Source organism: Pogona vitticeps, chromosome 2, assembly GCF_051106095.1.
Source record: "Pogona vitticeps strain Pit_001003342236 chromosome 2, PviZW2.1, whole genome shotgun sequence".
Taxonomy (NCBI): Eukaryota; Metazoa; Chordata; class Lepidosauria; order Squamata; family Agamidae; genus Pogona; species Pogona vitticeps.
The window spans coordinates 131,731,413-131,753,767 of record NC_135784.1 but is presented as its reverse complement, the minus strand read 5'-3'; the positions used below and the strand labels follow the sequence as shown (position 1 = coordinate 131,753,767).

At 44.7% G+C, this 22,355-nt stretch overlaps 1 protein-coding gene across 7 annotated transcripts in view; it reads right to left on the bottom strand.

Moving 5' to 3' along the window:
- SEPTIN9 (septin 9) overlaps positions 1-22,355 on the bottom strand; it is a 268,264-nt gene that overhangs the window by 119,141 nt on the left and 126,768 nt on the right. The window contains exon 1 of one of the 7 annotated variants that reach the window (XM_020785973.3): positions 20,988-21,317. The exons of 4 other annotated variants lie outside the window; for them this stretch is intronic. In XM_020785973.3, coding sequence (XP_020641632.2) covers positions 20,988-21,042 — 55 coding nt within the window. In that variant the 5' untranslated portion in view covers positions 21,043-21,317. Of the gene's footprint in view, positions 1-20,578; positions 20,753-20,987; positions 21,318-22,355 lie in introns of those variants that run through there. 2 more of the 7 variants (XM_078385986.1, XM_078385988.1) reach the window with 2 other exon arrangements.

The window sequence follows — 22,355 nt, the reverse complement described above, 5'->3', positions numbered from 1 at the left end:
CTAATGCTTTTAAAGCAGCATTCACTTCACTTTTCAAACTGCAGGTTCTTCAAAGGAGAATGCTTTTACCTCTCTCCTGGAACAAACTCTAAACTATAGAACAGCTTCACTGGGAAAAGGCATTAATGTTTTAAAAAGAAAAATGTGCTATGTTTGCGCCTCTCATTACCCCTCAGAGAACTACAGAGACGCCCAAACAGCAGCATGAGTACCTCCATACAGAGGACCTCTCTTTGGAAACTTGTTCTGCACATGTAGACAATGATGGAAATATATGTGTGGAATGGGGAGAGTGTGTTCCCCCTGCTCAGAGGATAAGCCACAGGCAGTTTGTTACTGGAGCAGGCCCTCTCCCAAATTTGGCAGGGAAACCACCCTCTCCCATTTGGTCCACCCCTACATTCAGTCTGACACCACCTGACTAGGTCTCCGCTGCATAAACCAAATGTCAATGACAGGGAGACTCTTTCCAACATACCACACCAATTGTGAAAGCCAGCAGACATAACAAAACCGATCTCAATACTCTGCAGAACAATATGTCCCTCAAATTGTTTCTTTGGCACAGGCAACACAGCGCAAATCTAATTCTCCTTTATATACAAACTGTTCCCTAGTGCATTTATACACATTGCTGTTGTTATTAGTGTGTTATAACACAGCAGGCACTTTTCAACTGTGGCAGTCACAATTCCAGGCCTCTCCCCCCTAAAAAAACCTCCTGCCTTCCAGGAGCTCAAAGTACAGTTTAGCAGTACCCATTTTCATTAAAGTGACACACTGCATACTTCATTCAGCCTGGAGGCTTTTGCTTCAGAAATGAGCTGGCAAATCACTAAATTACTAAACCCTGGCATTCAGTAGAAGAGAGGAGAAGTCATCTAGACTTGCTCCTGCCCCCAAGAGCAGGTCCTCCGGGAACTGATAACATCTAACATGTTAAAACAATACTTTCTATGTGAGCCTGTATTCTGTTGCAGTAAAAACAAGACTAGCAAATTGTATTTAGCATATGCCATGCTAAGAGGAAATACTGTACAGTGTTTCACCAGTCTGACATGTGTAAAGTCCATTCCCCTAATACGGTCATGAATTATCCCAGATAGTGAAAGTTGCCTATTAGGTCTCTCAAAAGTGAATAAACTGCTTCCCAACTAACAGTTCACCTTCATTCATGATCAGCCTTGTTACTTCATCGTCTTACTTATTAAATTCCTGCTTCTCTTTCTAGGGCACCTCTGTGCTACAGTCACATATTCAAAAGGAATATTCTTGAAGGAAAAGATCTTAGCTATATATTATATTTGGTCCCTCCACATCTGCAGTGGAAAAATGGAGGAGGGGAATAACAAGGGGAAAGCAGTGCAACTGCAGGTACCCCGTCTGAACACTGAAATGGCAGAGTCAGCAATGTAAATATTTGGAATGGTTTCTGAGGCCCCAAGTCTCTCTGTTATTGTCTTTCAATTCACAGCATGCTCCCACCAGGGACTGGCGGCTGCTGTCCAGCCTCCTGTTCAGATTTATTTACATTTATTTTCCTTTTTCTGTAGAAGAAAAATAAAGGGTTTTTCCCCCTAAGGAGAAAGTCACAAGCATTGTCTTAAAAAAAACCAACAGGAATTACCAGGGAAGTTTTGCTTCTTTTTGAAAACCGCTACACTGTGCACGTACAGTGGTGCCTCACTTAACAACGATAATCCGTTCCAGGAAAATCGCCATTAAGCGAAAACATCGTAAAGCGCAAATTAAAAACCCCATTGAAACGCATTGAAACCCATTCAATGCATTCCAATGGGGTAAAAACTCACCATTCAGTGAAGATCCTCCATACGGCGGCCATTTTCACTGCCTCTATAGTGAGGAATCCTTCCCTAGGCACAGTGGGGAGCCATTTTAAGCACCTGGCAGCCATTTTGAAAATCTGACGATCAGCTGTTTTGTCGTAAAGTGAAAATCGGTTCCCAAAGCAGGGAACCGATCATCGCAAAGCGAAATTCCCCCATTTAGACCACTGTTTTGTGATCGCAATTGCAATCACAAAAAGATTGTCGTAAAGTGGATTTGTTGTAATGCGGGGCAATTGTTAAGTGAGGCACCACTGTATTTTCTAAGTTTTAAACCAGTTCCTCAGCAGAAAATTCATCCAAAGAAGCACATCTCTTCCCAGGGCAGATATGATTTAGAGGAATTTCTTAGCCCATATGATACTAGAAAATTAGAAATTTATTTATCACTTTTGATGTGCTACCTCCTCCCCCACCCCCGGGAATGCAAGGCAATCCACATGGTTCTCTCCCCTCTTCTGATCCTTATAACGACCCTATACTGTAGGGTGCAAGTAGACTGAGATATAGTGAGTGATCCAAGGTCACCCAGTGAACTTCACTTCATGGCAGCATGGGGATTTGAACCCAGGTACGTCTGGTCTCACTAGGACACTTTCATCATTACACCAAGCAGAAGGAAAATCAGTCAAGCTCCTTGAGATTCCTGATTCAAGCCATGACATCTGAAACCTTCCAGACATTATCTCTATAATTTCCACAATCCTTGATCAATGGCTATGGACAAAGATTTGTTTTCTGTTCCATTGTTACATATCATCAAGTTAAAAAGCAACCTTATTATGGTTTTCAAGATATGTAGGATATCCAAGAAGTGGTTTACCATTGCCAACCCCCAGTGAGTTTTCATAGCCAAGCAGGTATTTCCACCCAGGTCTCCTTTATCCAGTACACCACACTGGCTCTCTGCCCATAACTGGCTACCCTTAACTGCCCCGATTGCCTACCCTTGACATACTGTAGTCCAGCCACTAAAACAAGGTGCTTTAAGAGGCTGCCCACGTTGATACAGATACAGAGTTGGGTAAACCAGAGCACGGCATCATCTTTAAACAAACCTCCTTCCTAAAACCAAAGAAAAGCCAGTGAGATATAATGGTTAATGTGATACTACAATCAAGCAGTTTGACCAAACTCTGGGAGGCAATGGAAGACAGGAGGGCCTGGCGTGCTCTGGGCCATGGGGTCACGAAGAGTCGGACATGACTTAATGACTAAACAACAAAAAGATCAAGCAGACCAAAGTTCAAACCCCCACTCCGCCATGAAGCTCCCTGACTGACATCTAGGCCAGTTGTTCACAGTCTACCCAATTCCAGGAGGTTATTCTTATGACATAAAACAAACAACCTATGATCATGTCCATGGTAATAAATGGTGCCTGTTTTCAATCTTTTGGATTGAGATATTGGTGGAATAAGAATATCTAGACATTGTGGATCTCAATAGTATTGTTGAAAATAAGTAACGTCCAAACATCCTCTACCATAAAACACTACAGAAGACTTGCAGCAGTGTTACAGTTCCCTTAACACTAGCATCAGCCCATGTCAAATGCCACAACTATGCTGTGGTGGTCCTCACTGCTGCCATCCTTGTACAAGGATCACTGCAATCTTACAGATGGACCAAGGTTGGTGAGGGCACTATGACCACCACCCCCCTCAGTAGCATGGGAAACTCTGCTACATGGCTGCTTCCTTTGCTGCTCACCCCCAAATCCCACACAACCGCATGCTATCTATATACAAAGCATGAGTCCAGTACCACAGGTTCTCTTTATCTTTCTTTATTTTAACCCCTGGAAGTTAAGTAAGGCAGATCCATAGCGATTGGCTGAAGGCCACTCAGTAAGCTTTACAGCTAAGTGGGGATTTGGACTGGTTTTTCCAGTCCTAATCCAATGGGCTAACAACTTCAATCATGCTAGCTCTTGGGTGTAGTGCACTGGCTAAGAGATTAAGCTACAAAATCCAGTAAACCTTAGCATGGCTATGAACTCAGCTTTAGACAATTCAGATTTTTAGCAACACCCGTCCCATCTGCACAGTGATGTGCAGTCCCTTTCACAGATGTATACACTGACAGCAAATACATGATGGAGTGGTAGGACCAAATACAGTGAGCGGTAGGGCTCGCCTAACATGAACCACGGACTAGCATATAACTGATGGCTGGCTCAGCTGGACTAAGAAACCAGGTGGCCTGTAAACCTCCGCTTTTGATTTATGAATGTATTCCTTACCTCTAAGCCCTTCCCTTGAAGGCAGTACAATGAAGCAACCTGTTTCAGGTAGCGGCACAAGAGGAAAGGGATGAAGGCAGAAACGTGTTGGAATGATGGAACAGGACTTTATATAGTGTTGGCCCTGGCCCCACTGCGGCAACCTCTACCCCCAAGCACAGTCTGGGCTTCACTTCAGGCAGTAAAATGTCTTGGGACAGACCCAAAAGGAGCTTTCCACAAGGAAAAGCTCCTCAACTCACAAACCATCTGTTTCTGTGTGAGGGAACCCAAGAGGCTGCGGTTGGCCGAGCAGCTGGTGGAGGGTCTCAGCTCTAAGTTACTTATTACCAGCAACAACATGAGCAATCTTCCATTTCTCACCCACTCTGTGTCTTGCAAATGCATATTCTTTAGACAACCGAAGAAGCAGGATTCTTTTTGAAACAAATGGCTCCCACATCCTAGCCCCTTGCCCCATATCCCCTCTCTCTGGGACACAAGTCAAGATAATAAAGAAAATTGCTGGGCTTATTTCTCTCCCCCCCCCCCCATCCCTTTCCTTGTCCAAGAAAACTCATAACTATCCAGCACATTTATCACCCATTTCCCGGCCGGCTTCTTTCCCCTTCTTTTGGTATGCCTTTCCAGCGGTTTCATTTTACAAAAGGTTTACTGGCTGGGATGGGGAAAGGATGGTTTTCCTTTTACATCATCCTTCCACAGCAAATCGAAGAGGATGGCTCAGAGGGTTATATAAGGAAGAATAAAATAGAAGAAAGCTCTGCAACCAAACAGGTCTTTCTGATGGCCATCTTGATGTTTTCAGCGTAACCCTCTGGACATCCCACTTTCTCCCAGCTGGGAAACAAGCACAGCATGTTGTAACGTGGGGGTGGGAGTGGGGTCTGTCTGCAGATAAATTCATCTTTTTAGTAAGTGGAAGGATGTATACCTGTTGCTCTTCCACCTACTTACAATGTAGGTGGGGGAATCTTTCTAAGCCACAAACAAAATCCAGGTCAATGAGTTCAGACTGCTTGCAGATAAACAACCCCATCTGAGTTGCCTTTTGGTGTTGTTCAGGCTTTAGGGTTGCTTGCTTTTTAAGTTTACAATTCTTGATGAAGTGAACATTCCGCTGTACCAAGATGACAGTACAGTCAGAATTTTTTTTTAAAATACCATACACATTTATCATGAACAGCTGCTCATACCAGACCAAATTAGACAGCAGCAACCTCTTGCCATAGATGGATAATGACTGACTGCAGCTTCATTATATACGACACAGTCATGCATAATAGGCACATGTGTGGCCACTGTAAAATTGGGATGCCTCAAGCCAACTGTTGCTGCCTGGTGTGTGTGCATTGCTCACAGAAGGCGTATGTGGTCAATTTTCAGATTTCTGACACAAAAATGAAGTCCAGAAAGAAATGTACAAACCAACCTAAAGAATGCAACTTAAGGTGCTCCCAGGCAAAGCATTTGTACCTGTGCATTTTGCTTTCTCTTCTGCACTTACTGATGGACATTTAGGGGATTTACTCAAGGTCTTGTCCTCATGGTGGGTAGCTCTAGCATTACACTGGAAAGTACAAATATAGTGTACTTGTACTTGCCAGTGTCTAACAAGCATCCAGGGCTAGAATCCTATTTGTCTTGGCAGGATAAGTACGCAATTGCACGAGGAAGCCTGTCTGCTAGCAATCACACTCCTCAGCCTCCTCAGGTCACAGAAGGAATTGCATGCCCAGTACCATTTTCGGTTGCACAACAGATGGCAAATTCTTAGGGAAAGTTCTGTGTGATTGCAATAGAAGTTTGACTGCTGTTGTTCAGGACAGTTCATGTGTGCTTCTCAACAACAACAAACCAAGAGTTCTGAAGGGATGAAAAAGACCTGTTGCTTTATCCACTGCTTTATTATATACAAACCAAGAAACACATGTTGCTGCCTGGTGTGTATGCTTTGCTCCAGATCTATTGAATTGCAACTTCTGTCAGCATAGAAGAGACCATGGTAAGGAATCTTATGGCCCAGCAACATCTGAAGAGCCACACATTCCCAATTCCTGATGTAGAATAAGGGCCAATTTCCAATGACAACATTTCATGCATATCAACTTTACGGTCCACTTATAGCCACCAGCCTCATTTCGGCATCTTAGGGAACAAAAGTCACCAAGGGTGCATCCTGCTCCAAGACTTGGACAGGCCTTAGTATTAACTCTCAAATTCTCGATCACACTGTACTGAAGAGTGTGATTGCTGAGAGCAAGATGATAGATGGCTTCAGGTTATCCATTTGGGCTTGATTCATATCATTCTGAAATGAAGGCACAGATCTTAAACAGTCTCCACTTTGCTTTTATATTGCTGCCAGGACTACCCTTTCTCTCCACATTTTTAAAGAATACATGGATCCAGCTGATGCAACATAAAATGCAGAAAAAAGCCACTGCAAATTCAGACACTAATGGGCAGTAGACAATGAGATGAATGCTAACTCAGATTACCTGACAGACAAGATGATGCATGTTGTCCTTTTCCCTATAGGTAGATTCCATCCTCAGATGAGGAACATTACCAGTCACTATGGCCATGTTTGCCATAAAGAAAGACAGCTGCACCCATCACACCTCTTCTTGGCATGCGACCTTTCCCAATGCCCCAAACCCAAAAGATATATATATATATATCTTATAAAATCTGACAGAATGCCTCCTTCTGATTAGATCTGCCCATCCTATAAGATCCTCACAGGCTGGGCAGTTGAGAGTCCTGACCCCGAGAGAGGCCCAAAAAATGTTGACCAGAAATCGGACCTTCTCGGTGGTCACCCCACAACCATGGAACAGTCTTCTGCCTTAAATTCACCTGGCCCCTTGATTGGGAACCTTTAAAAAACAATTCAAAATGTGGCTTTTCAGACAAGCCTTCCTAGATTTGAATACATTCTGATGCAATAGTGTCTTTAATAATTAACATCCAATCCACCACCATATTTTCATTTTATTTATTTATTTATTTATTTATTTATTTATTTATTTATTTATTTATTTATTTATTTATTTATTTACAATATTTTTTAGCCGCACCATTGCCTATTATGTGGTTTTTTAAGAGTAATTTGTTTACCACCTTTTATATTTTGTTTGGTTGCTGTTGAGTACCCTTATTGTCATGTCATTGTTTTATCATATTTGTACACTGCCCAGAGTGGCCTTGGTAGCTAGATGGGTGGTAAAAAAATAAATCAATCAACCAAACAATCAAACACTTCTAAAATGGTACTATGTCGACCAGACCAGCTAGATTTCATTATGCAGACAAAAAGAACACAGTGCTTTCTTCCTTCAAAGCCTCCCCTAGTTCTTTGTTCATTAGAAAGAACACGGAAACATATGTATTTTCTCTTTTCTGGATCTTTTCTGAGAAACAGACTATCCTGACTGGGAATATATCTATTTTATGTCTGAAAATACTTGCAAAGACTTAGGAATATGTATTTTAATAGCCAACCATAACTGTCCCACTGACACCCACAGTATGAAGAACTCAAACAAATACAGTGAGATGTTTTAAATGTTTGGGTCACATTGATTTTCTTTCTCACATCCATACATGGTGCCCTAATGAATCCAAGTCCTTCTGTGTAGCTGAGAGTATACTGTACTACAACTGTGGCACTGAGTCTACTAATATTAGCCAAAGGATGATGAGAGGCTGCAGTAGTAAAGTGACAGCTGTTTTCCACATGCAGAAGGCAAGAGGAAAGCCAACACAGAGAGTCAAGAGGATCTATGCTTGTCCATGTCTCTAAACAAGACTCCAGCTTGTTTTGTTGCATTAGCACACAACTGAAGAAGGGCATGAAAAGCAGAGCAGGAGGTGTTTCTCCTCAACAAAGATGTGAAGGCACAGGAAAAGAAGGAGCACAAACAAAAATCTGGCCCTTACATTTCTCTCACACACCCCATAAAAATGGAGGGGAGGTGGGTGGGTCTGAAGTGTTCCATTTCTCCCCCATGGGCCTGTGGGAATAGAGGACCACATTTTGGAGCACCACATAAGGGGCTAGAACAGCATAAAGGTGTAGGAAGGACTTAACACTTCTCCTCACTTAGTTTTTCAACAGCTAAACTGAGAGTTGCTCACAGCACTTCAAAAAAGAAGAAGAAAAAAAAATCAAGTCATGCTTTATGTGCTATGTAAAGAACAAATATGGGAACATGTGCATACAACAGCAACCTCCTACCAGTGGCCAAGGAATGAGTACGAATCAAGACAATGTGATCAAGAAAATGATGAGCATTACCTCCTCATAAAGTCTTACACTGTGGATTTTGGCCAAAAGGCTGCAATAAGATTTTGGATAGTCAATCAGAACAACTAAATTAAGTAAGTGCAAACTCACCTTATCAAGCTATGGGTGTATCTACACATATCATAATAAAACTGTATGAACCATCCAGTGCTTACAAGACACATGTGTCCCAAGCAACACCAACGCTGGTTCCTCACTTTCTTGTATGGCAAACAGAGAGAAAATAGTGGAAATGTAGATCAGACCATCAATTCACTCACAGCGTGGTGTTGTCACAGGGCTTTCCCATGCTACACTGTTTCTTATTTTCAGGATGTGGTTGTCTCCTATGCTTCCTGTTTGGCACTTAGTAAAAACTGAACCAGAAGGACAGAACACTCCCACAGAGACAGAATCCTGGAACCACACATGATACGGAGGGTAAACAAAGTGCTCAAGAAGGCATCAATATCTCATCATTTGACTCTGCTTTACTAGAAGGGCATTTGCAAATCCATCTGTTCAACCGTCTTATGTTTCGCCATTCATGAGTGATTCCTTTTCTTTAACAATGGAAGAAAAGACTCCAGACCTCAAATATAATGCAGACAGAAAAAAATAAGAAAATCCATGTCTTGAAATACCCAGGTTCCTCAGAAACTACAGCAAAGTGACCAGACATATTTCAAACCAAGATGTCTCCTTTTGCAACACAAGTCAACTCTTTTGCACCATTTCATCAGAATACTGACACCGTCGGGAGTGACACATTCACAATGAGCTGTTTTGCAATTTGGTCAACTCTCGAGATGTTACCATTGTTTACATCACCTACCAGAAATTATGAAACCACAAAGACTTTTGACCCAGTAGGTGAACAGTTTATTTTATTTTTCAATAGTTGTTGTGGGTTTTTTGGGCTGTTTGGCCATGTTCTGGAGGTTTTTCTTCTGAACGTTTCACCAGTCTCTGTGGCCGGTATCTTCAGAGGACAGGAGCTAGAACTCTGTCTGTGTTCTGACCAGAAGAAAAACCTCCAGAACATGGCCAAACATCCCAAAAAAACCCACAGCCATCAGATCCCGGCTGTGAAAGCCTTCAAGAATATATTTTATTTTTCCTTTGGATTTTGCCTTTCTGTTGACTTGAGAGAGATAGAGCGAGCGAGCGAGAGAGACTCTCTTTCAGAAGATTCAAAATATGTGGCTTGGGGAAAATAAAATATCTCCTTCTGAACCAACACATTATCCTATAATAAGAAATTATTATTATAAAATGGGCCATCTGCTACTGCTGCTGATAGGAGGAATGCCAGGGTGTGTGATTTTTTTTTAGTCAAAAATCCATGTAGCAATTCCCTGACTTGCACAATGCTTTGCTACATGTCAGAGAAGAAAAAGGAAACGCACACATATGAATCAAGATACAGTATGTGTAACTAGAAAACACAATTTTGCTACTTTTTAAATTCTAACTTTCTTGGATGAAACAAAGTCACCAACAACCGCCTGTCTGATAACTTTGGTATTATAGTCTTTCCAGCTTTTGCTCATTCAATAGCTGTTTCATTTCTGCTGGTAATTTTTATTGCTACAGTTCACAAGTGATACATGATTGCATTCCAGGTATTACAAATAACCAAAATTGCTAGCCTCTGTGCCTTGATCAGCCTTACACTCGTATATCAGAAACAAAGTTCTCAGATTCACTAGGTGAGTAATGTAACTATTAGTTACAATATTACTATTTAGATGGAACTGCTAATACCTGGATATTTTAAAAAAGTAATTTTAAGGCCTTTTTGAAACCTTTCAAGAGAAAGGCATTTTGATGAGAATTTTTTATCCCAATCTCATATCAATCTTGTGTAGCAAAGGAAGTGTTCCTGCAATTTTGTCTTTTCAAAAATATTTCCAAGGTGTAGTATCAGAATTCAACATGAGATTGGTCAAAGAATATTTCCCCATAATTTTCTGTCCTGTTGACAGTATGAATACAAAGCATTACTAATATGAAACACAATGAACCAGCTGCATGATGGAAACAACAGCAATGGTCCGCAATCTGGCTGCCAAGAAGTAACAAGTAATGGACGAGGTCCCTTTTAAACTATACCATCCCCAACTCTTGATCAGACCTCTGCCACCAATGATTTGGGGGATTAATTGAAGGTGGCATGATAATTTCAAGCCAACCAGTCACTCCGCTGAGAGCTGGCAGCTATGTGAATGTAAACAGCCAACATTATGATCTGCAGTACCTGGAGAGCAGGGGCACGTGACAGGCACAATGAATCTGGTATCTCGGGCTAAGTCAAATTGTTAGTTCCAGTTAAAGCATACTTGAATGACCGAATGGGACCTGTTAAGTCAACAGTTCCATAGGTTTCACTGTCTCAGTCTATGCTCGTAATTCAATTTAGTCTCCTGTGTACCCAAGAGAGTTCCTGTTGGGGGAGATCCACAGTTAAGGTGAATCATGACATCTGGTTCCTACTGTCACATTTTCTCCAGCGGAAGCTGTCTGTTTTCCTAATATGGGTTCGGTCATGTGCGAAGGTATGTGGGAGTGTGCTATAAGAGGGTACAATGGGGGAAGGGGCCACATCTTGCTCCTTACACTTGGTGACACCTCCCTCCCATTTTCAGAGAAGCTGAAAATGGCTCCAACTCTGCTCAACAATGTCTAACATGCAATTCATCTTTTAGTACCCAGAGCCAGCAACTGGGAACAGAGCCTCCAACCTCTCATTACACAGCCCTGCCTTTTCATCAGTGTAACTCTCCCTTCTCCGTGTTCTGTTGTAATAAGAAGTGAATGTGAGATAGAACAATGACAGCTGGACAATAGGAACACCCTGGCTAGTGAAAGGATTATCCAGAGGCTTGGATACACAAGGGGAGGGGGGGAACCAAGCAAGCAAGCTAACCAACAGGACTTTGAACAGAGACTATCATTTGTTGACCTCTGACTTCTAAAGGCTCAGAAAACAAAAGATAAGTCAGTAAGTTTCCAAATAAGCATTTGCTTCCCCTCCCCCCTCCCTCCCGCCGCCGCACTCCTAATGGAGTGGTGGGCAAAATGAAGCACTTCAGATGTTGCCAAATTGTACTTCCCTCATCCCTAGTCATCATGGCCAAAAGGGAAGAAAAATTGGAGTTTCATTGTAACAACAATCCAAGTTGCCACATTTTGCCCTTCCCCAGCCACATGCCATCACTTTAGAGCTAAATTATTATGTGCTTTTGATGGTTTAGAAACATTGGCAGAATTTGCAAACCTGACACCCTTCAGGCACTTTGGATCACAGCTACCCTCATTTCTGAACAGCACCCACTGGTTCTAATGGGAACTGTAATTCAAGCCTCTTGATCTAAGCCATGAGTGTGCAAACGGCATCCACTAGAGATACTTGGTAGACTGCAAGTCCAATCAACTGTCACCATTGGTTGTGCTGGCTAAGGCTGATAAGAGTTGCATCTAATAACACCTGGAAGACCATGCACCCACCCCACCCCCCGACCTAGCCCACAAGATGAGCTTCTACTATATGTGTCTTAGACCAGTAGGGCCTGAACAGTTCAAGGGATTCTGTAAACACCCTGAACCAGGATAGCCTGTACCTCACAGGAATGGTTATACTGACAGGGGAAGAGGTTTAGTGCACATGTAACTCATGTTACGTGTGATCAAAAGAACTCGTGTTACTCGTGATCAAAAGAAGCAAGCCACAGAAACAGAAAACAGACCCCAAATGCTAAGGGACCCACCGACCAGTGCTATGATGGGGGACCACCCATGAATCCTACATCTGCTGCCTCGAGTTCCACTATGAAGGAAAAAAAGCAAGATGCAATATATAACAACAAAAGTCAAGTCCTATACAGTTGATTAGGTTATTGCTGGATAAAGTCATCTTACAGTGTACCCACATGTGCCAAAATAGTGATCTAGCTGATTGGTTTGATTTTCTTTATGTTGAAAAATCAATTCATTGAGATAGATCTGGGTTGAAAATTGAAGGCACATGGGTTTATCCTTTAAAAATACTTGTTGCTTATTCTTTAAAAACATAGGGACACTCCAGAGCTGAAATACTTGAATCAAGGAGCATCTGCTATTTGTTGTAGAGGCAACTGACACAATATTTAATTCAACAGAGTAGAAGAATAATCTGATATATGCTGTGGGCATTGGGGTTTCCATACTCATCACAAACAGGCATAAAATCTGTTAATTTTATGTAGCTGCTTAATTTCTCTCTCTCTCTCTCACTCTCTCTCTCACTCTCTCTCTCTCTCTCTCTCTCTCTCTCTCTCACACACACACACACACACACACACACACACACACACACACCACTGCTAATTGTAGAACAAAAGCCTGACATGATGTGCTGCTGGTGTTGTGATCAAGAGCTCTGATTTGTTTGGTGTTATTCCCAGACAACTTACAATTTGAAATCCTGCTGGCAAGGGTGAGGCCTGGGGAAACACTGGCACAGGGACAAGCCGAGTTAATGAGAAGAACAACTCCTCAACAAGCCTGCCAAACCCTCTCAACAGGGAAATGATTCTCATTCTCCCTCACAAGTGTCAGTAAAGCAGCAATTTAGTAATCTAACAACTTGGGCAACAGTGCATGCATGTGTGGTATCATGCTGTGCTTCTTCAAGGCAACGGGGTTTAGCCCATCATGTACTTAAAGCCTATGAAGTCACCCTATATGTAGAATTATGTTCTCAGTGCAGTATTCACAGTGGTTTCCCCAGAGAAGAAGAGTTGCAAAGTCATATAAGGTATTTCTTTTTTGTAAATAGTATTTCTTCAGATTACTATGCCTGCGTGAGAGTATTTGTCAGGGCTCATCGTCAAGCAGAACAGCCACCATTTTGCCAGATGAAGACAAACCTTGGCATGAAAAGGAAAATGTTCATCCTCTCCAAATATGGAAATAATGTGAAACCAAACTATTCCCATTGAGCTGCACCAAAGAAAAGGCTGTGGGCTTTTTAGATCACTGCCTAGAACCAAACCTGGATCTCTGAGGAACTGTTGTGGGGAAAGGACATGGAGTCACAGAAGCCAAGCATGGCTCAAAATGCTCTACCTGATACCAAGATGTATTTTTCACAATACACCTTTGGAATGAGTTCCCGTATGAACAGTGAAGGATCTTCTTTGTTAAAAATGCATTGGATGTTGAATGTTTTTGATGTGAGTATGCCTGTTTCTTATTCCAGGGCCTTGGTGCAATTCAGAGAATAATTATACCTATCTAATCCAGAGGTATATATTTCAGAATATGAGCACTGGTCACTGGAAACCAGTCACAAACCCAACAGAAGTGGAAAAGAGAAACGTCTCGGGAATAACAGCTCAGTCGAGGTCTTCTATGGGGAGTAGGTGACTATCCAACTCCACAGACCAAGGTGATACCATGGGAGAGGGACTCCTGAAACCCTGCCATCATCAACCCAAGCAGGCATCATCTACCCTTGCCCCTTCCCAGACATAAATTGCCTTTTGTCTGTATAGAGGGATGTACCTGTGTTTCACACCTTTCTCTGCACAAGAAATGTCCTTGCTACCTGTAATCCTGGAATGGAGGGAGACAGGGTGAAGTTTCCTTTCCAACCCACTGCACTCCCCTTTGGGAAAGTGACTGAGGTGGGCAGGAATGCCTCTGTTATCTTCAATGTAGGTGCAAGATTGCCCTGTTTCTTTTGGGACTCAAATATATATGGAGGAAGAAATCTGAAATCAGAGATAATAAAGGCAATCCCCTACCTGCAGCTTGTATTCCTGGCTGGAAAAGGTGACGTGCATGGGGAATATTTCCCCAAATCTTGGTTTGAAGCATTTGAGAGGAAGAGAAAGAGGGGCATCTCTTGAACTCCTCAAAAGGCATATGCTATGTGGTCTAGATTAGACATATGGGCCTGAAGTTCATCTCTTCCAATCTTGTGTATGCATTTATTAGCCTTCCAAGATTCCATCCCACACATACATACTCTCTTCTCACATGATGAAGACACATGAAGCTAAGCTTGATGGGGTTATCAACTACCCTAGCTTTCCAGTTTGAGATGCACCCTGCATAAGAGACAGTTCAGACAGAAGACAAAAACAAATTCAAGTGGAACAAAAGCAACAGTTTTTTGGCTCCATGCATCTCTTTGCAAAACACAGAGATGTTTACTCTCTTTCGTTGTCTACAAGATTGCTAAGAAACCCATGAAGAACACAACTGCAAATAGACTAGCCAACAGGCACTGTGGCATGTTGTGAGCAGGAAATCCCCAACACTGTGCTTCATTGATCCTTAATTCTTCACAAAGAAACTATTTGAAAGACATTCCTTTCTTTAACTTATGCCTTCATAAAAAACAGAAACATTTCTGCACTGCATACTTCAGGCATCTGAAGAAATCATCTGCAGTCCATGAAGGCAGATGCCAGTTAAAATCTTATGCTAACAAGCACTTCCGCTGTAGTTTTATTGTAACAGGCCAATATGGCTACCCTTCTCGCAACTCTCCACATATATTCATAAGCCACCAGGTAATAAACCTAGACCACATCAACATTACACATGCAGAAGAGATTTCCTGGCAGAGATGCCTAGACTCTCACAGTCCAATTCAACTATGACTGCCCCCTTTTTAGAATTCATTCCTTTTCAGCATGAACACACCTGTGTCTAGATTAATGGCTACTTCCTACAGAATGCTACCTTGATCTATCAGGAACTATACCATCAAATGTGGGCAATCATTGCACCTGTACATGCATACACACTTATCACTGGATGATTACAGGTCCCAGCATTATTTTGCAAGAATCCCAGCAACCAGTGGTAGATACTAGGTGCTCTCGTAGAAGGAGATCAGGGCTCCGGCGGTGCCACCTTCAAGTACATTTGTAAGGCCCAGAGTTTTCTAACCAAGTCCCAAGTGTTCCATTAAAGAAAAAAAAAGGCCAACCCCAAAGGGAGGGAGGGAAGAATACTAATGTTTTTGGTTCTGCAGGCAGACAGGCTGAGGGAGGTGGGTCCTGTCCTGCCACTGGGCAAAGAAAGGTTGCTGCTTCAGAAAGTGGGTTCATGCAAAGGGATGCGGAAGGAACATTCTTTCTGAATGATAGTGATGTATGCTGATCACTGGACTCACCTGGCTGGCTCTCTCTAAACACTTCCCAGGAAGAAAGTCTCTCAACATAACTAGCAGGCAAGGAGGCAGCCAACCCAGGCACCCCCTGTGTGTATGTTTTGTTTTCATCACATGATGCTTGAAACACTAGAGGGGAAAGAGGTGTTAATGACCTGCTCAACCGTGCTATGCGTGCCTTGGGACTTCCTTAGCCACCCTTTCCCCCTCCAGTGTGGACTGGAATCTGATTGTCAACGTGGAAACAAGTCCATCACCAGCTACCTTCTATACATGGAACAGGAGTCATGTTCTTCAACCACCTCATGCTGAAAATGTTTTCTACAGAGCCTGGCAGCATCTAAACCACAGTTTACTAGACATGAGTCTTAGTGGAAATACTCAAAGAGAGAAAGGCAAGGAAAAGATGCATAGGTGAAATGGCCCCAGTTCAAGCCCCGGTCCTGTCAGTGATGCAGGATAAGAGAGGAGTACTCACAGAAGATGCAGCAAAAGCAGAACTGAAGCAAGGTGGACTCGAAACACAGAAATCCCTTGACAAAACAATTTATACTTTGGCCTCCCTCTCCTTTTCTCACTGGAATGCTCACACTGGTACAGGACTCCTGGGAGCTGCTATCTGCACAAACTGGGGCCAATTTGCCTACAGAAATCAGCTCATAGCATATGACCCTTAATGTTTTATTTAAAAAAAAAACACTGGAGGCTATGTGCTATCCACTATGCAGATAGTTTCCAGCATGCGACACCTGGAAACTATCCACAAACTATTGCAAATTGACATGCCATCAGGTTAACCATTGTGGAACTACTTTTACTATTGTCCTGTTCAGATGTTCATAATGAACAAGAAGGCAGGGATGAAAGAAAAGGCGGGCCTGTCATACGGCCCCTCCTCATCTGTTTATTATGAATATCTGAATAGGGCTTGTGAAAGGACAAGGAACATACTGGGCAAAGAATTCTGAGTCAGAAATTATTTTAAGTTGGTCCCTTGTGCCAGATAGAGTCATGCACTTCCGATTTAAGAAAGCAACAACAGAACACAGCTCTGACTTATCTACAGAGGACTCCCCACATGGAAAACAATACGTTCTGAACTCAACTGTGCTGCCAAATGGGATGTGAGGTGGCAGCCAGCCAGATACCTCAATATTTCCAACTTTCCTTGACACTGCCTTTCTCTACTATCCAGTTTCAACTAAGGGTTTCTGGGCTCTCAAGAAAGGGGTCCAATGAGACCCACATCTGCCTTTTAAGCTCTCTAAAAGAGTTACCACTTGTGGCCAGTCATCATGACTCAGTGGAGATGGCAGCTGTTTCCATACTTCCCATTGTGAAGATGAAATAAAAGGGCCTTTCCACTCTTTTGAGAACAGAGTTTACCCCATGCACAGAAGACGGCTGGGTGGTTTGTGGTCAAAGTCTGTGACCCAACACAGAAGGGATGGGGAACCTGTGTGTGTTCACAAGTTGCTGGATTTCACCTCTCACAACCCTTCACCTCTAGCCATGCCAGATAAGACTAGTGAGAACCACCGTCCAGCAATGTGTACCGTGCCCTTAGTTTCACAGTTTCAACTTTGCTTCTGCTACAAGACTAAGTTCATTCTTCTGGGAAAAAATACGTCACCATCTTGGTAGAAGAAGTATGACCTTCCAAAAAAAGAAGTGGCGCTTTTCTTGTTCACACCCTTCTGCTCTAAGGCAGTGGTGGACAATGAAAGAGTGGCCCTCCGGATATGGGTGGACTATAACTTCCATATTCCTGCTTTGCTAACCAAGGCTGATGGGAGATGCTGCCTGACTATATGGAAAATCAGATCTACAAAATGATGCTATTTCATGGTAGGACTTGGCACTGCCCATTCAAAAAATAAGAAAGGTGCCAGGTTTCAACACAGGTCCCTTATGGCCAGAACCAAATATTTTCTATGCCAAAACAAATAGACCAACAACATTTTCTATTCTAAGAAAAAAAAAGGAAAAGCTTGCAAATGTTTGCAAAAGTTAACCATACTGAAACAGGCAGAAGAGGAAAGATGGGACTCCGGGGGATTTGAGCCATCTCAAATCAGGCTGAGAAGGGCTCTTGCTCATGAAAGCATGGTAAAACAGTCTCTGTTCCCTTTCACCGAATTTCTTCAGCCTTCATGGATGAGGAAATATTTCATAATCCATACATGCTGGCGCTGTTGGTTACTGGGAGGGGAGGGGAACTATGCAGGTCATCAACATAGGAGCACAACAAACTGCTTTGGTTAATCTAGCAGCTCACCCAACACTGGCTTTTACCAGCCTTGGCTGGTTCACCAGCTATGACCCATTCCTGTTCAGGAAACAGTCTGGCCATGACGACTCAGGCTCTGGTAATTTCCCGGAAAGATTACTGTGATGCATTATACAGAGGGCTGCCCTTGAAGATAATTTAGACAATAGACTTGGTATAGAATATGACTCCTACAAATCTGGCCGGTGTAGTTCAGGTTGGTCTTATTATACCAGTTCTAAGCAAACACTGACCAAGCATTTAATTCCAGGCCCAATTCAAGGCACTACTTCCAACCTTTAAAACCCCCCAAAAGCTTGAAAAGCAATACAGCCAAAGGGCTGTCTGTTCTGACACCAACACGCCCCATCATGGAGATGCCCTCCTTAAGAAGACTTCCTTGGTGCCCGTGCTGAAAGCCATCCAGGATCAGGCTGAAACATTTTAATTCACCCAGAGTTTTAACATGATCTATTTTAATCGGTTTGATTCTTATTTTTTTTTAATCACATGTTGGACAAAGTGTAATAATAAGTATGTATGTCGCATTGATTTTGACTTACAGCAACAATCCCATGGTGTTCTAGCTACACAAATACTAGGAAATGCCGCCTAGAGTAGTCCACCACGACTAGATAGGCGGGATATAAATTAAATAAAAAATAAAAAAAAATTAAAAAAATAAAAAAAACTTCTGGTGGAGCCCAAGGCTGTACAGATGGCAGAGGACAGAAAACACCCCCCGCCCCCGCCACACACATTCCTGGTAATCTTGGCTGCCCCTGGCTCAACAACCCTGGGTTGCTCTAACCCACTGTGCTCTAACCCAGTGTTACAAAAAAGTTCAGAACACTACAAGCGTATGTGTTGCATATCACCCTAGAATATAAATTGGAGGAAAGGCACAACAGAACGATTGTCCGATTGCTCGTAGTCCTCCAGTGATGCCAATGGATTTGTCTCCTCTTCCTGGTCTCTTGTACACCTGGGATCCTTGTAGTTTAGGGACAGGCTATCTGAACTGGGCATACCAAAGTTATGAGCCATTTAGCTGGCTGTGCCAACGGCTGAACCTGGGACCTTTGACATGAGAGGTTGCTGTAGTCTTTTTCTCCACCTGGGTACAGCATCTGAGAAGAGCTCTGGGAAACCTATTTATTTCCATCTAGTTATTTCTTAATTTACACCTGTATTTATTTATTTAAACCCTACCTTTCTGCCCCCTCAACTGAAAAAGTCACTATCCTTTTCACAGATGTCAGGGCCCAAAATCTGTCTTTGAAAATGGGGCTCTTCGAAGTGCTGAATGCTGCAGTTCTGCAGTCATGGCGGGTATACACAGACCCTTCTTTCCACTGGCACACACTTGTTGTTTTAGGGCCCCTCTGCATCTAAGTTTTCAAGGACTGACAGTGACATCAGGAAACATGGGAACGGGAAGGGCTCTGAGTTTTCCCATGTTTTTCTGCCAGTTCTTTCCCCAAATCATCCCAGGAGCAGCAAGAGATAGGCAATGAAGGAGGTCCATTTTTCACTGAGAAAATGGGGAAGATGACAGACAGCCCCTCTCCACTGTCATCCGCTTCTACTTCCAGGTTAACAGCACAGGAAACTACCACGCAGAGAGAGACACCAGAGCTCCTTGCAGCCAGTAAACGCTAGACATTTTAGAAAGCAGACATTTCTGGGACACAGAAACAACTGAATGTTAAGGCAGCTTTAACATCTTCCAATGCTTATGCAGAAAAAAAAATGGCTTCAGCTCTATACAAAAGCTTCTGATTTAATTACACAGATTAGGCCTCCAATTGTCATAATAATGCCTTGCCAAGGCAATTAGGCTGAAGGAAACATCAACTGAAAGCTGGACTTAAGCCTAAACTTAACAAGGCCAGATTGTAGGTTTTGAAAACCCAACCAGCTGTAATCACCAAAACATTCAGGGAACTTTCCCCTTTAACTCTCTCATGGCCTTTCCTTGATCCTGCCCACCTTCAGAGATCAACAAACAGGACATGAAACCGCCAAGGGAAAAAGAAACACCCCTTTTGCTGACTCGCCTGGTAGTTTCCAGAATGGGTGGGCATCATCATGCTGGCCAAACAAAACAAACGGGAAGGCAAGAGGGAGAATAGGACTTGCCAGGGTGAGCTTTGCTGGAGCCCTAAGATCACTCCACCAGGCTGTGGCAGCTTCCGGTCTCCACTGGATAGGAGGGAAAGGGGGTGCATCATGGGTCTCCCTCTTATCCAGACACACACAGGCAGCACAATCAGACCACTCTCTGGGGTATCAATTAGCACACACAAGCTCATGCAAGCAAAAATAAAAACACAAAACAATTGAACGGTGGTCTCTGGAATCCACCAATTACAGGGTATTGGCCTTTACAAAGGATCCCTGTTCGCTAATGTAAATTTTGGCAAAGGAAGATCCCCCCCCCCCGCTGATTCACGTCAACAAGCTCACACACGCTGAATAATCCAACCTCTGGTTTCTATCCGTGAAATGGGAATAAAAGCCACAGACTATATAACCATAAAAATGGGAATAGGCCGACGAGCCGAACATTTTCCCTCGGAAGCAAAGTCTCCCTCCCAAAGTGGAAGCGAAAGCTCGCTCTGCGGTGAAGGGGCGGCGGCGGCGGGTCCGCCCTTTAAATCTCCCGCTGGAGAGCCGTCTCCGAAGACACCGCCAGCCCGAAGGCCCCCCCTTCCCCCCCCCCAAAACCAGGCCCCCACCCCACCGCACCCGTTACCTGGCCAAAGCAAAACCCGGCACCTCAGCCGCCTCAGCGCCAACACACCCGCAACACACGGCTCTCCTTTTATCCCGATCCCGCTTCTCTTCCCGAGGCGCAGCCCCCACACCCCGCGTGTGCCGTGGTTGTGTGTGTGTGTGTGTGTGTGTTGGGGGGGGGGAACAGGCTCTGGCCCCCCTATCCAGCCCCACCAGCAGCCCTCGGCTATTTCCCGCGGGCCTCCAGCCGCAAAGGAAGGGAAGGTGTGTGTGTGTGTGTCGATCTTGGATCTGGGAAGGGGATGGGGACACACAAGGGAACAAGCGGGAAGCGGGTGCGCCCCACCGGCTGCGGGATGGTGGTGGTGGGGATTCGCGACGGGATCTCTTCCCCTCCTCCCCCCCGCCCCGCCCCCCCGTCTACCTACCCTCGAAATCGGAGATGATCCCTTCCAGGTGCGCGTTGACCGCCGGGTCGGACATCGCCCCGTCCCGCTCCGCTCTCTGGCTCCGGCGCTTGGAAATGCCCTCTCCCCGCCCCCAAAGTTCTCGGCAAGGTCCCGAGCGCGGCGGCGGCGGCGGCGGCGGCGGCGGCGGGGCTGGGCGCTTTTTGGACGGCCCCTTGGCCGCGGGAGGGGAAGGGAGGAGAGGGCGGGCGGACGAGCGAGGGAGCGCGCAAGCAGGCAGGCAGGCAGGCAGAGCCGGAGCCCGGGCGCTGCGCCTGCCGCCCTGGCTCCGTCCCGCAACACCGGCGCGAATGAATGGAGGCGAGGATGCCCTCCCCGCCCCCACGGCTCTCGGCAGCAGCCCCCCCCCCGAGAGCGGCCTCCCCTCTCGTGGCGCGCACTGGCCGTCCAGGCGAGCCCGAGAGCCCCGCAGCGCCGCCGGCCGCCAAGAGGCCCGGGAAGAGAGTAGCCGCCGCCGGCCGGCCAGCCAGCCGCAGGGCCAGCGAGGGAGGCCCGGGCAGCCTCTGTGGCCCGAGGGGAGCTCCCTCAGCAGCCCCAGCGCCGCACTGGCGACCCTCGGCGGCTACGAGCGGCCCAGGGGCGGAGAAATGCTGAAGGCCAGGTCGAGGCACCAACCAGGGGCAAGGAGAGGGGCCTCGGCTGGCCAGCGAGGGGGCAGGGGCCGCAGCTGGGGTGGGAGAGGCAGAGTGGGGGGTTTTTGGGGGGGGCGGAGGGGGAGCATGCAAGGCTCTTCCGCCTCATATGGAAGGAAGGAAGCACGCACACACCCCACGAGCTCCTTCCCCACCTCGCCTGGCCTTGGGGAGCAGGGCAGGGACACCGCAGGGAAGACATCACCCCCTCTGGTCACTTTGTTCTGACCCTGATTATTACATCCTTTGCAGTCCCTCTTCCATTCATGCATGTGGGCCTCCCTTGTTGATGCTTCTGTTCTAAAGGAGGATCTCTGGCTGTGAGAGACTTCAGTCTGAAGGCCAGAAACAGGAGGACCGGTGGCTAAGCTTGAAGTTTCCCACCAGCAGAAAGCCCTGCAGGCTGTCTGCTGGTAGCCCCCCCCCCCTTGGCATCCCACCCTTTCCCCGGGAAGATCAAAACTGCATATACGCTGCATTACAACAGCCCTGAGAAGTACTTACTTACTTACTTACTTACTTACTTACTTACTTACTTACTTACTTACTTACTTACTTATTTATTTATTTATTTATTTATTTATTTATTTATTTATTTAAAATATTTTTATCCTACTTCTCTCCTTTAAAAGGACAAAAGGCGGCATTCATCATTGAACGACAATATTTAAAGGCTAAAAACAGTATACAAATTCTA